This window comes from Trachurus japonicus, chromosome 11, assembly GCF_045865225.1.
Source record: "Trachurus japonicus isolate A0001 chromosome 11, Traja_1.0".
NCBI classification, from domain to species: domain Eukaryota; kingdom Metazoa; phylum Chordata; class Actinopteri; order Carangiformes; family Carangidae; genus Trachurus; species Trachurus japonicus.
Window position 1 is genome coordinate 16,186,794 of NC_140917.1, and position 15,260 is coordinate 16,202,053.

At 40.8% G+C, this 15,260-nt stretch overlaps 1 protein-coding gene across 1 annotated transcript; it reads right to left on the reverse strand.

Annotated features, from left to right (window-relative positions):
* Positions 1 to 1,409: 1,409 nt before the first annotated feature.
* LOC146978551 (transmembrane protein 42-like) lies at positions 1,410 to 6,384 on the reverse strand. Its single transcript, XM_085791284.1, has 3 exons — positions 5,984 to 6,384; positions 4,531 to 4,677; positions 1,410 to 4,252 (listed from the first exon to the last, which is right to left on the reverse strand). The coding sequence occupies exons 1-3, from the start codon at positions 6,158 to 6,160 to the stop codon at positions 4,106 to 4,108; spliced, it is 471 nt and encodes a 156-aa protein (XP_085647410.1). The 5' UTR covers positions 6,161 to 6,384; the 3' UTR covers positions 1,410 to 4,105.
* Between the last annotated feature and the right edge of the window lie 8,876 nt (positions 6,385 to 15,260).

The window sequence follows — 15,260 nt, forward strand, 5'->3', positions numbered from 1 at the left end:
TTTCCATTCGTATTGCTAACCCGAACCCTAACACAATACACTTGAATTTCTGCTATTTCAAGCAAAAAAAAAAGAAGCTACTGTGATTTTAAAAATGTAATTGTTCAGCAGCACTAACAAAAAAAATATTTAAATATATGACTACAAAAGTTTGAAAACACAAGTTTGAACACTCCTTCACATCTAATGTCATATTTCTGAAAAGTAGAAAATCTCTTGAGGAATTTTTCTGTGTAAAGCTGTTGGAAAAATGTGCTGAATAATATCTGAGTGACTGAAACAACAATCATGTTTGTCAGATGAGATGTTTATTTAATAATTTAAATGTTTCCTCTCAGTGGAGACAACCATTTACACAGCCTTTTAAGATTTTTCCTATTGACAGAATGTATTTACACTTGTACAAACAGCTGTTTCACATACTCTGTAAAACACATCGTAATTCATATCAGAGCGAACACAGTCTGATTAAACCGACTTGATTTGTGTCAAAAGTCACATTAAATATTGAATTTGTCAGTGCAGCAGCCTCCAGATTAAAACCAGGACTGATACAAGGTTAAAAAGTGCAGATAAATCAAAACAAAACATGTCTATTATCCATTATCCTGGAGCTTATTTAATATTTTAAAGATTAAGACTGAACAGTCTCTGAGACGCTGTGGTGTCAACAGTACACTTTCAGATTGATAAAACATTTACTGATTGAATGATATTTAATAAATTTACTGTTATTTTCTCCCAGTGCAGCACATGAACTCGTCAATGTGACACACACCTTTTCCCAGGCCAGGGTCGTATTTCAGTGTTTTTCTAATCTCTCTGTACAACCACATCTACAGTTTATGTGCACATGGATATAAATACATCACGCTCAGGGCCATGCCACAGTCACAGAGCTATAAATGTGGCTACTGCAAAGCTCTGATTGGTTATATTACAGTGAGAGTGGGTTCACAGGTAGATGGTTTACCCTCATATCATGCCGTTTACTGAAGAGAAGCCAGGCACCGGGATATTTCCAGAATAAAAGCAAACATTACAGATATCACATTTAAGGTACAATAAAAGAATAGTTTGATATTTTGGGGGACTAAATGTCTTTACCAAGAATAAGACAAGTTTTAAAACCACTGTCATAAAATATGCAGCTGGAGCCAGGGGCAGTTAGTTTAGCTTAAAAGAGTTGAAACTGCTCATTTGGATCTGCTTGCCCAATGAATGCAGAACACAACTTCAACAATTTGACAACACATATGCTGCAAAATCTCACAACTCAACATAAGTGTTTCCACAGGGACAAAAACAGTGACGGACCAAGCTATAGACTATAAGGCTAAGCTATAATGCTGTCTGAATCATGTGATAATATTGACACTACAATGAACCAAAAAATTCATCACTAACACAAAGCTGGGTCTGTCACCTTTTGTGTGTCCCTGTTAACACTTCTGTTGTGTTGTGTTGTTGCAGTGTGTTTGTCTATTTGCAGGCGTTCTTAAGTTGTCACTGTACCATCCGGAGGTCATGACAAAATCCATGGTTGTCAGTCTACTGTTTCGTTATCCCAAGACTTCAAGAAGTTACTGCTCCAAGAAATACACTAACTTATGTGCTTGTGCTTCCCCTCTTTCTTTCTTTTTCTTTTTAGCTAAGCTAACTGGCTGCTAGCTTTATTATTAATGGGACAGACGTGGGACTGGTGTCAATCTTTTTTTTTTTTTACCTGGCACTTGGCAAGAAAGCTAGTTAGTGTTATTTTTTCCAAACACAACACACTCATGATCCTCAAAACATGGAGGCACAAACATCTGAAGCCACTTCTGATGTTGCTGCTTGTGTGTGTTGGCTGTGAGTGACTGAAAAATTATCCCGCAAGGTGAGAACAGCCCTGCTATGAAACATCACTCAGCCGGCCTTTAATAAGATAGCCGTGCAGTCACATTGTCTCTGCGGTCACATTAATAGGGATGCATGATACAAAACCTGCACAGCAGCAGTTGGAAGGACATCTGATATATATATTTGTGCGTTGCTGCTGCAGGATAAATACACACAGGTATAGCTACCGTTATGCATTTAGATTCATGATATGTATCCAAACAACAGCAAAGTGTTCAGTGAAGCAACCTCTGATGTCATGTCCAGGCAAATCCTTGTGTATTTTAGTTTACTTACTCTACAGACAGAAACATCCCTCTGGTAGCGCGTATCGCCATTTTCTATGCTCTATTATTAATGCACAAAGCTCCCTCGCTGTTAAACGCATCACAGTGTCATGAGATTTAAAGGAAGTATAATGTTATTGCACTCTCGCTGACAGCTCCAGGAGATGCGGAGGGAGGGAAGCTTCTGATGGAACCAGGTATGTCTATCGAACCCCCAGAGATGATGGGTGATGGATTGATCTTCATGATGTGCAACAGAAGGGTATGATCGTGAACGCAGGGCACATAAAGCTCAAACAGGCAATAAGAAAAAAAAGGCCGTGTGATGTCTCTGACGCCATAGAGACACTTTGGACGCCTATATGTCACAAGTTTAATAAAACGAAGCAGCTCGCACGGACGTCACCCGGGTTAAGTGACGAGACACTCCAGGACGCTTTGGTGTGATCTGAGGCCTCGGTAGGAACATGCACACGTCTGTCGTGAAATGGAAGACCAGCTGCCTCTGAATCAAAACACGTGTCATGCTCAAATCTTGAGGTTTAGGTTCAAGCTATCAGGAAAGGCAAAGAAAAAGTCAAAGAAAGAAAGAAAGAAAGAAAGACCCCGGCAGAGGGCAAACATCAGACCAGGGACGAGCCTTTCAGTGCTACATTAGAAAGGATTATTACTGATGTAAAGTACACCTGGTTTATAACATCGCCTCGAGCATGCATACGATGGAGAGTCAGTGTTGGATGTTTACAGTGAGTGTCGCAGCGGCTGAAGGAAATGTGAGTTAAGAAAGCTTTGGTGATCTCGCGGCTGCAGGCTGAAGGACGTTCACATCTCGCACATGGTAAACTCATGAACACACAGGTCCTCGCATCATATCCACTGTGTTATTTTCCTCTTCCTTTAAAAGAATAGTTTGCCACTTGAAATGTGCTTATTAGCTGTATTATTGAGCATTAGATGAGAAGATACCAGTCTCATGTCTGCAAATATGAAACATGATTAGTATCAAGATATTGTTTGTTATGTGCATATGTTGTGTTTCACTGTTTTCTGACATTTTACACAGTAAGAAATCTATTGATTATCAAAGAAACAACTTCATTGTCAGACATATTGATGATACAGTTCAACCTTTCTGTGTGACATTTACTTGACACATAGAGGGGAACTACAGGAATTCAAATGACAAAGCAGAGAAGGAACTTTTCGTTAAGTTTCTGGAAGTACTTGAAACTTTTGTTGGGAAAGCACTTCCAACTACATCTCTGACCGCAGTTTCTTATTCAGCAGACAGACGTGACAGTGGCGTCGGTCTTTTCATCTAACTCCCAGCAGGAAGATGAATAAGCACATTTCCTAAAACGTCAAACTATTCCCTTTTTGTCTCTTCCCTTCTTTCACGTTTGCTCTGTTTTAGCTCACCATGGTTTTTCCAGAAAGTAACATAAAGCTAGTTTCATTTTTTGCTTCCTCGTAAGCTTGTGGATAAAGACGATTTTAGAGCTTCCGGAGAAACCGGACGCAGACATCCATTAGCCTCGTCTCCACCAGTCCAGCTGCAGCTGCACCATGGTCAGACTGGCTGAGCTCCAGCAACTCCTCTGGTTTCAGAAACACAAACTGAGGGATTAAGAGTCACTAATTCAAAAGAAGGCCACAGTTCGAGTGGCATTTGGTTTAACTGTGTTAGAAAATACACAATTAGAGGGTTAACAACTAATTTCTCTTGCTTTTTCACTGTAGCACATTAACTTATAATTACAATAAGTAGGTGTGTTTGACTTAAAGAACAAAATCCTCCAAACACGTCTGCTGTTTGTTTTCAGATTTCACTTCACTTTGGCTCGATGTCAAAATCAGAGGAGCTGCTGACCAAAAACACAGCACGGAGCACAGCCATCTGGAGCCAGGCTGGGCTGAACTAGTGGAGACCAGACATATTATTCATCCTTCTTGGCAACTCCACTCTGTTGTCCATCCTGTGGCGAAACCCTCTGCAGAACCAACAGACCGGAGAAGGTCAGAGAGATCCCGACCCACCATAACGTTATCTGGGCTTCACCGAAGATCAGCTGGCCTAGGAAAGCCTGCATGGGTGAGAAGAGTCACAGTGTTAAGTCCCTAAGGTTAAATTTAAATTACAGCCATTGAGGAAATCTTGATGGAAAAATGTCCAAAAAAAAGAAAAGACATTGAACCTTGACAAGAAATTCCTGTAAGACACTTAAATCACTGTGACGAGTTATTTCTGAATGTAGTCCAGCCTACTTTCTAAAATAAAACATGTTACATAAGGAGGAAAGGGTTTAATGTCCTCTACTACAAAACTACCAGGTAAAAAAGAGAGAGGGGAGCCACTACTTACGGAAGATATGAAGTTGGAGGCGGTGGTGGTCACAGTGGTTCGGGTGGAGGAAGAGGAGTACCTGAGAGCTTTGGCGAGGAAGGTCCACATCACAGCATTGCACGTGAACAGGAGTCCACCACACAGCAGCCTCAGAGGGATATGAAGCTGGAAAATATAAACACAAACTTAGACAAGAAGCTTATAACAGCTTTTTATTGTTACTCTGTGTCTGCTTCAGTGTAAAAGATGTGAGCAAGGTGCATTGTACAGTGAGTTTACAATTGTTTGTACTGTATGTCTATGGAAATTACATTGCTGCACCAGATACACAATAATACACCTGCAGCATGCAACTTAGGAGTTAAAGAAGAGGAAGAAGTAGCCTACTAAATGTAGATGTACATTAATGTCCAGATTATAGAATATTATAAATTATTCATGTTTCACACAAAAATGCAGATAAATGTGCGTTAACATTGAAAAAAAGAGCAGGAGATACAAATGTAACTAAAAAGCAAACAAGTAATGATAGAAGTGGAGAGATCATCTAAATAGTAAATGCCTAATACCATTAATGTTTTGTTTTTCCGGACTTTCTAACATTTTCTACACTGAACAATCAATTGATTATTTAAGGAACTACATGTAGGTGTGTTGATGTGGTTGCAGCCTTCCACTCCTTAGATGATCAGTGACAATAAATGTGACAATAAATGTGATCAATGTAAACAAACAGCTCAGATCTTACAATTAAAGCTAGCCTACAGCTATATACTTATAGGTGATTAGATCGATTCCCTGTTTGCCCAGCTGTAGCCTCTCTGGCATGGTGCATTCAAATCTCGTGGCACTGATCTGGACCATTTGTTTTGCAAACCTGACTTGCTTTCTGTGTTGGAGGGAGGCCACTGTTTGTCCTCTGCACTGCTGAGGTCTCGCGCCAGCAGCCCCGCAGAGGTTTCATTCTGACATCACTGCGCGCGCAGAGTGTGAAAGTCATAAAGAAAAAAAACAACAACCCTGAATGACCTCCTTATGGAGCCACGAGCTCTGCAACGCTGCTATAATGAGCTATAAGATAACGCGATAGCACCGCACATCACCACACTCACAGGAGCTGCAATGTCATGCAGCACGCGGACACGGCACGAGAGCGCAGCTGCTGCCCCCCCACCCCCCACCCCCACCACCCCCCGCCGCGTGATGCTGCTGCCGATGGTGCTGATGCTGAGGGATGAAGAGGGAGAAGAGAAGTCCCTCCGTGAGAAAATCTCCCACGTCTGCCCTGCATTATTCACACACACACACACACACACACACACACACACACACACACACACACACACACACACACACACACACACACACACACACACACACACACACACACACACACACACACACACACACACACACACACACACGCACGCTGATAAATAATTCAGCCCCACTGCGGCTCGAGCTGCCTCACCCGGTCACAGGTGGTGGTTTCGTCCGCTTGTCTGAATTTCCGCTGCTCTCCCCACGTCCGCAGTCCGGTCTCACAGACTCCCTTCAGGTAGTCGGCTCCGAGGGACAGCTTGGCCGACGACGACGCCACGGCCCCGAGGAAACCCGCCAGCAGTGCATAGAAAACTCCCGGGAACATGTTGACGACGGTGGAGGCCGAGGCACATTATCTTCTAAATCCGCCTTCACATCTCTGCTGCCGCCGCCGCTGCTGCTGCTGCTGCTGCTGCCGCTGCTGCTTCTGGTCCGGATGGAGATGGAGCCGCCTGCATGGCTCACTGTGTTTGAGAGTGCGTTTCACCCACCGGCACGTTTTCCTGCACTTTCTACCCACAACCGTCCGGTGGCAGTCACACGACACATGGTCAACCCAGGCCAGTGCAGGTTGGACTAAAAAAGGAAAACGCCCTGTGGCATTCTGGGAATCGTAGTTCTACCACTTCACCACACCATTGCCAGAAGTAAAAAACAAAAAAAACAACAACCTGGAAGCAGCAAAAATATGTCTCCAAATATAGGCTATTGGAGTCATAATTATTTTTTTAAAATAGCATCTTAAATGCAGTGTATTGACCCGTAATGGGTGAAACATTTATACCACCATAAATAGGATGCAAAAGCGAAATATACAATTCTATTCAAGTACAGGAAAGGTAGGCTACAGCTGTCAGAAAGATCAGTAGCTACAGTAGCTGGACTAAAAAGCCTATGTTGCCTTTTGGGAAATTTGCAGTTTCACCATTTAACACTATTGGTTGAGGGAAAATTACTTGGAAGCAACAATGAAATGTCTCCAGATATACTGTAATCACAATAATAATGTTGTTGTTGTTTTTATAAATAGCCCTCTTAAATAACATTACATAACAAATAGGCTATACTGACATGCAATGTACTATTAGGCCAATAAGGAATTGCTGCATTTATTTAAGTAAAGGACCTGCATATTTATACCACCATAAATGTAATGAAGTGACATACAATCTCCTTCTGTGGTGTAGCCTACTGTAGTAGAGACATAACATCACAACTCAATTACAGTAAAAGTACAGTTGTTAACCCAGAGCAGTGCAGTAGTTAGGGCTTAAAAGCCTCTGTTGCATTCTGGGAATTGTAGTTTCATCATTCATTCATTCATTCTTTAACCTTGGCAGAAGAAGAATCGTATGGAAGCACCAAAGATGCTGCAATCAAAATAAATCGAACATCTGTCATTATTATTGTTATTATCATTAGCCTCTTTAAAGAGGGAGAGGCTGAGCAGTTTGATATGAAGTCGCTCTCTGTTTTCTTGTGGTGGGGAAGAGGACAATCGATGCTAATGTAATGTCCTTGAGTGTGGGTGGAGAGTAAAGTATGACTCCACTTGATCCAGACAGAACCACAGAGACAGACCTCGGTTCCCTTCAGCATACAGATGAGCTGCATTATAAAAAATCATTACATTAAAACACCCAGGGTATAAGTGGGACGTGTGTGTGTGTGTGCGTGTGTGCTTGTGTGGAGGCGGGAGTATATAGTTACACATGTACATCCACACATTACCCTGGCTCCTTCTCCTCTGTGCCCTTCATAGAGAGATGAGCCTGTCAGGGAGGAGGGACCCGAACAAGACTGAATTATCCTCCTCCTAATTAGAGACCAGACCGTGGAGTCATCGTTAGGAATGTATGGGCCTGTAATCACTGTTTGAATCAGAGCAGAGTAATAAAGACAAGAATCATCAGAGACAGATGTCCGTATCCTCCGACTCGGCAGCTGAACATTTGGCTTTAGACAGGAAGTTTATCACAAAATAATGGTGTCAGTTTCATTTATTTCTTTTAACGTTTAGATTACAGTGACAAATGCCAGAGTCACAGGCTTTAGATAGTTTGCAATTCCCAAGATGGGCTGTTGCACAAATCTGGAGGAAATATATACAAAGCAGCACAAAGCACATCAGTGATGCAATAAAATTACCATTTAACTCTGACTGGAGGTCTTCGTAGAATAAAAAAAAAAAGATTTGGATCAATACTGAGGTAATGAAACTGAACAGAAACAGGGGAAAAGCTTTTATTATAAAACTCAGTATTTCAAAAGTTTTGGCTGATATTTACTCCAAATATTTATTTGCAAACATACACTAAATATTGAATAAAACATGATGATAATTTTCTACCTTTTAACTTTCTAAAAGGAAAGGGTGCATAAATATCTGAAAATAACATGTTCAAGTTTGTCCAGTTGAAATATTTGTTTTAGAAAATGCATTTTATTTTGATCGGAGAAATTTAGCATGCATGTAGGTTAATAAAGTTTTTACAGTGAAATCACTATAGAAAATGAATATACAAGATTATACTTGGAGGCTATACTTTTGTACTTTTAATGACGTTCAAATTTAAATCTCCTTCGTGGTAGCAGCACACACACAACACCAGCACTCTGAAACCAAAGCAGATAAATAGAATATAAACATCATTATTACGTACATAGGCATCTGTGTGCTCCAAATATGTCTCCTATTGAAAAGAGACCGTTAGGTGTCTGTTTTGTTTCTCTGTCTTACACTGCTTTAACAAAAATATATTTATATGGTGAGTCTGGCCTAAGTTTGACCAGATGCGTAAGAACTATATTTTGCCTTTGTATCATCTTGAGGATGACCTCATCACCCTCTTTACCAGGTGTATATTACTGTCCAGCAGGTGTCTCCAGTGAGCTTTACAGAAATACACTCGTATCCACCACAACTTGCTGTCAATGTAAATCTTTAGATTGCAACATGTACATTCATTTCTTTGTTTGTGGGTGGAGGGGAACATTTGTTTGAGATACAGTCTGTTTTTCTTAGTTACACTTTGACAGCTTGTTGCCATAACTCCATATTACCTTTTCAATATCGAAGTGTGTGTGCAATAAAAACTTAATTAGTCTATCAAGGAGCCATTATGGCATTGTTGCTGCTTTGCTTTGCATACATCAAGCTAAGTAATAAAGTGATTTCAACTAAGAGCTTGATCACAGAGCTTTAATGAGATTAGGGAAGGTAATAAACTCTATACATAACAATGTGGAGCCAAAGTGTGTGTCTGTGCATGTCTGATTTGTTTTCATGTTGTCTATGGAAAAGGAAATTTGGGTTGTGTGTGCAAGAAAAGTGGTAAGTAGTCAGGTGTTGTTTCTCCTGTGACACATTTCGACACTGTCATCTTTCTGGAGTGTCTGCTTCGCATAAAAACTCTGAAATCAAGAGCAGTCATTAGCCGTTATCTCCTCGCTCTGAGTCTCCAGCCCTGAAGCTCCTCTGCAAAACACAAGTGTTGAGATAGAGCACTAATTGGGGTCTTTCAGCTCCTGTTCAATTGAGTGATAATTGAGTCCACAGAGAGCTTCGGTGACACTTTCACCGTCACTGTTGCCTTCGTGTGCCTGTCCACGTTTTGTGCTGATGGACCTGCAAGGTGATTTAATAGGGAGTAAGTGTAAGGTTCATTAGTATAACGACTTAACGGTGACCTTTAACTGAAGTGTCAATCACTTGCAGACAAAACTACTTTTTTCCCTCGCAAATTAAAAGAAAAATTCTCTTTTCCCCTCAAGTTTTCCATTCTGTGTGTATTTCAGTAATCACATATCAGACCTCTTCATTTCTTCTTTAACAAATCTCTGAATAATTGAACTTTTCTTTGCATGCAGTAGGTCAGGTTTTTGCCTGAGAGTATGTTGACATTTACTGTCGACTGACAAAGTTGAACTTTTGACTGTTTTGGTCACAAGGTTCTTTATTTTTAGCTCTCTCTCTCTCTCTCTCTCTCTCTCTCTCTCTCTCTCTCTCTCACTTAAACACACACACCCTCACACACACTCTCACACACCAAACAACTACTCAACCACATGGTGATATTTTGCTCTTAGTTTTTCTTATTTCTTATTCTGCAAGGACACAACAAAAAAGATCTTGAACATTTCTCTTGTTCAAAAGTAAGTTGTTGTTTCGACTGGTCAGTGTTTCCTTTTGCACATTTATTTCCTTCCCTAAGTTTATGCAACTCATGCTTGTGCTGTACTTTTTGCCTACTTTTATTTTATCTGTCTACGTATTCTATAGTGTTGTACTTAATATCTGCTATGACAGAGGTCCTCAGTCTTTTCACTCAACCTTATGCCCACTGCTTATAAAGACTGGTTTTTGTTTTATACGAAACAGAACAACAAACCAGGCTAAACTGAAGACGAATGCAGGGCAATGTCAACTGTTGGACATACAAACGTGTTAAAAACCAAGCCTATTTTCTAGGCCTTTTCTCAAAGATTGCACATCCATAATGAAATGAGTAAGTAGCCTATATCTCTGCAACCAGGTCTATTTGAATACTTTTGGTGTCATAGTAAAGGGAAAAAATTGAGAAATTGCTGAGATGTGTAAATTTCAGTATATGTGTTATTGGTGAAGAGTAAATGAAGATGACACACAGCAAAAATTAAATACATTTAATGTTTGCCTAAAAAAAACCAACATATTTTTGATGAGTGTCCTTCAGAATGATGCTGCTAAAGCTCAAAACCTCTATCAAATGAATGTACAATGTATGAACATTATCTCTGCAGTGGTTGATTCTGATAAAGTGAAGCAGTACAAAATTTTACTACAAAATATTCAGGCGAGCTTTCCAAAAAATGTCAATTTTTTGGCACAGCTTGGAACCACCTGCCATTATAAACCATTGTTTAATCTTTATTTTCCACACAATTTGCATAAACTAACTGAAAAAGAATCAACCGGGACTAAATAACAACTACTTTCTAGGCCCTCTGTGTCCCTCTGCGTAAAAGCTGCACTGAGCTGCTTATTTGAGTGCAGTTACGCCGGGCTCTATCTCTGCAGTGGATTGGTTGATTTGAGTGATTGACAGAACCTTATCCTGAAACGTGTGACGTGCAGGCTGTTGTGTGCTGCGCTCGCAAAGGTCCCCCGCCTCCTAAAGCCCGTCCGGACAGATTTAGATGTAACACCGGTCAAAGTTCAAACTTTACCTTACTCATAAACAAACTTTCACGGCAAAACAGCAAAGGTAAGAGGAAATTTACAACCATGTTTTGGCCAAGCAGTGTCTGTGTTTGCTCGACTTTGCTCGTTTTTGGCTTCTCCCTCTGCCGTGCTTCTGTGTAGCCGCGGGTGCTATCGTTCCAATCTTTGTAGCAGGTTTTGAGCGGTAACTTGCTGATGTGTTTTGCATAATGTACAGTAGTATACCAGCCAGAAATGTGGTGACTGGGTCCACACCATAGACTGTATGGTCCACACAGAGGTGCTTCATTAAGTTTGATGTTTAGTTGTTTATTTGAGTAGTGTTTGGGCTGTGTTTGGGTCATATAAACATGGTTTTTAGGCTACATGTTGTAGCCCAGCTTCTGCTGTTTAATTTGATGTAAAATGGGACTATATTCCTTCATAATTAGTGCAGTAGAGGGTCTGTGGTTGTTCAGTATGTCTGGATGCGTGGGGTTTAGCAAGTGAGTCTGAACTGTGATGTGGTCACTTACCTGTTAAAGGATTGCCTCAGTGTAGTGACAGGAACATAGGAAAGTTAATGCAGCATCTGCCAAACCATGTCGTTCCTTTCTTCTAAAAACACTGTAGGCCTAAGGAAACACAACACTTGTGACAATTAATAAACCTCTTACACCTCACGCCAACTCCACTTCTCAATTCAGCTATCAAGTACCAGTGTTTTCAAAGCCAAAAGACACTAAATGACTCTCAGAAGTGCTTTTAAATTGCACTTTTTTGGGCTGATTGATGTGTTGAATCTCTGGTTAACCTCCGCAGTCAAGCACACATTCGCTTTCTTGATCCTGTCTAGAAGCTAATACTACTGGTCTTGTGGAAGCTCAGATCACACTTTTGTGTTGATTCACTGGTCTTAATTATTCATCCTCTGTCTTTTGGAGATGTAGAATTGCTCTGACCTTCAGAGTGATGGCTTGACTGATGGTTCCCAGTGCACAAAAAAGACAAAAGGAATACCACAGCCTCCATATTCATGTCTTGACATCACAAAATCATAGTCTTTAGCTTTAGCTGACTTGATGATGAATATTCATGGAATCATCTTCCAGAAATAGACACCAAGCAGATAGTCAAATATTCACTTCCAGCCACACAAAATCCTTCACTCCTGCTCTCTGCTTCCCCCTGTCATCTGACACACACACACACACACACACACACACACACACACACACACACACACACACACACACACACACACACACACACACACACACACACACACACACACACACACACATAACTGTATGCTGACCTTGTCAGTGTACCGGGTCAATAGTCGCCCTCCAGTCCATTAAGTCGTTATTGGCGAGGTTGCTGGTCTTTGTGAATAATGCAGGCTGTTGTGCAAACATATGCAAGCTTTTGGCAAGTCAAGCATCACCACATGTTATTTACACAGAGTTCAGAATGAATTTATTTAACAAAACATAAACCTAACCCTATTTGACTCAGCATCACAGTTTTAGGGTCTCATTACAGTCAAACCAGAGTGGGAGCTGACAGAAAAAGTCAAGTTTGGTTCTGTGTGTGGTCGAATTATCTTCTTTCCTAGGAAACGAGACATTTTATGGAGGCGTGTTGGCGGACTGCAGAGCTTACAACCAGCTGATAAAATGTTCCCAAAACAAACGGACTCGAGATAATCTCAGTTTCTGTTGTTGCCAAGAACAATTAAACCAGGTGAGATGCAAATCTGATCTAGCTGTTCTTTGTAATTGCAACGTCAGCAGAAAGCTGAATACAAACCAAGGTCGGCTGAGTCTCTTTGTACACGACTGCAGGGTTTTTGTTTTGGACTCTGGTGCTGTTAGGAGAGAGGATGTGGATTATGGGCATTGGTACACAAAGTGATCTGTCAGGGGGCAAGGACACAAGCTCACACAGCCGAACTCTGATAAGATTTCTGATGAAATACAGCCATCCTTATTCAAATCCTGACAGCCTGCTCTAAAATGAACCCTGCAACTCAGGAGTTTTTCAATATCCTTTCAGAATGTGCTCTGACTAAGCAACGATCGTCTTTCCGAAACACTGTACCAACGCACAACACTCTCTGTTCTGCCACTCACTACAGTCGCCTTACAGATCCCAGGATCCATTAAAAACTATGAATTATTACAGTATGTTGGGGAAATCGATGCATTAGAACCAAGAGATGAAAACGTGTGCTGAGGGAGGACTTCTTCACACAACTTTATCTTTAAAGCTGAGTCTATGGGTTTTTCTTTGCTGAGCCCTGTGATTAATCATCAATTATTTTTTCTGAAAGGCTGTCAGACATTTAAATGCCAATCTCAGTCGGAGAGCAGCACGTCAAGTTTCTCTTACATAAGGTTTGCTGCTGCAACTTAGTGGAATAGTCTGAATAAAGTACACTTTATGCTCAAAAATATGTGGACAACCTATGACAGTTCAAAATTTTTATTCCAAAAGAGGATTCAGTTCATTTCGCATGGAGGAGATTGGTGTGATCTCAGTGTGAAGGACACGCACTGAACCACAGCTTCTCTCATATCGAAAGCTAGGAAACAACAACTTGCAGCAGCTTGTTCTGTTTCTGCGAAGGGACAGTAACTGAGGAAGTGATGATGCAAGTGTAAAAACACTGATAACATGTGTGATACTGATAAAGGAAAGAAGGAAGGAAGGAAGGAAGGAAGGAAGGGAAGGAGTAAGGGAGAGTAGAAGAGGATGATGAAAGATGATGAAAATAGAAATGCTGACATCACACCCTAAGTCAGCATTTAGGAAATCAAGCATGTTCCTCGACAGCATGATAAGAAATTGACCGGGTCAGTGCCTTTATGGTGAAAAATGAACACGATGAATTTTATAATTGATATAAATCTTAAATTGAGACTTAATAACATAAGGCCTCAGAGTCAAACCGCCATGACCTCTCATAATGAAATGCATCTGACCTGGGCTTGACTCTCAGCACAAACGTTTAACAAACCACTGACTCTGTGTTGCCCAGGCAGGGATTTTTCTCTCTCTCTCTCTCTCTCTCTCTTGTATTGATCTTTGCTTTGTGGCTGCCTCAGCTGACAAGCAGCAGGAATTTATCCGTGCTCTTTTAAGTGTCCTGTGGAGATTCATCGAGGCTTGTCTTCGATTGCTCAGCGTAATCTCGGCCTCTTCTTAATAACCTGCAATGCTCTTCAGTCTGGTCTTCATTAACGTGTCCTTTTCATCTTGATTGTCACGGTGGTTTTGTGTGAGAGTGCATGTGTGTATAGATTATATACTGATCAACAGAAGAACAGAAGAACGGTTCCCCTTGGACACAAACGTGTTATTGTTGTATTTTTTAGTTTAAAAAAATACAAAAAATCCCCATGCTCTTAAATGATTCCTGGAACACACTGTAAGCTGCTCAGCTCTGTAACCTGGCACAGCTGGCACCAGAGTTTATCAAGTTCATCCAGTTGGCATAGTGCTAATAATTCAATCTGTCAAGTGGGACAGAGTGAAACACATCGCTGCTTCTTGTTTGTGAGTTTCAACTGATTTTAAGTCTGATATTTATGCTCATAACAATGTTGTGATATGTTTTGTGGTATTACTTTAATATTCATGTGTAAACTAGTCAACTAGTTGTAATCTTTGGGTCCATAAAACTTACAAAAAATCTTGATGGTTGATTGCTCAGTCAGTTATTTCTTGATCAATCAATTAGTCAGTTGGTCATTGAAATTTCTGAACATTGTGAAAAATGTCTACCCCAGTTTTCTAAAGTCTCCCAGTCTGATAAACTGTCAAATGCAAATAATGGAGACAGAGGCAACAGTTGCCTAGGGCTCTGAGCTGGAAGGGGGCCCCCCAGGGACGGCTGACATTGGTCCATATTGGTGACAACCTGATGTTGCCACTGGCTGTTACATCGAACGTTGTGCATTGTCAACCCAGTCTCATATAAAAATGTAACCACCCTAGAGACAGCAGAAAACATTGCAGTTTTCGCATTGCTCTGGCGAGGTCTGAAAAATCTTCGCAACTACAAGCAAGCAAGTGATTATGTACATTCACTGAGCGAATACTATAAAAATAAAAAAATATAATTCTTGCTAGAAATGTAATCAAAAGGCACAGATACTGCACCTGTGCATCCTGGCAAAATGTAGGCTATAACAGAGCATGTCAAATAGTTTTATTTATTCTGTAAATCGACATTAAA

Bases quoted from the DNA above. Each gene is read 5' to 3' on its own strand.
- LOC146978551 (XM_085791284.1), bottom strand. From the start codon at position 6,160: ATGTTCCCGGGAGTTTTCTATGCACTGCTGGCGGGTTTCCTCGGGGCC. The intron at 4,678-5,983 runs GTGAGGCAGCTC...TATATTTTCCAG, and splicing joins AAACCACCACCTGTGACCGG to CTTCATATCCCTCTGAGGCT. The intron at 4,253-4,530 runs GTAAGTAGTGGC...TCACCCATGCAG, and splicing joins CCTCCAACTTCATATCTTCC to GCTTTCCTAGGCCAGCTGAT.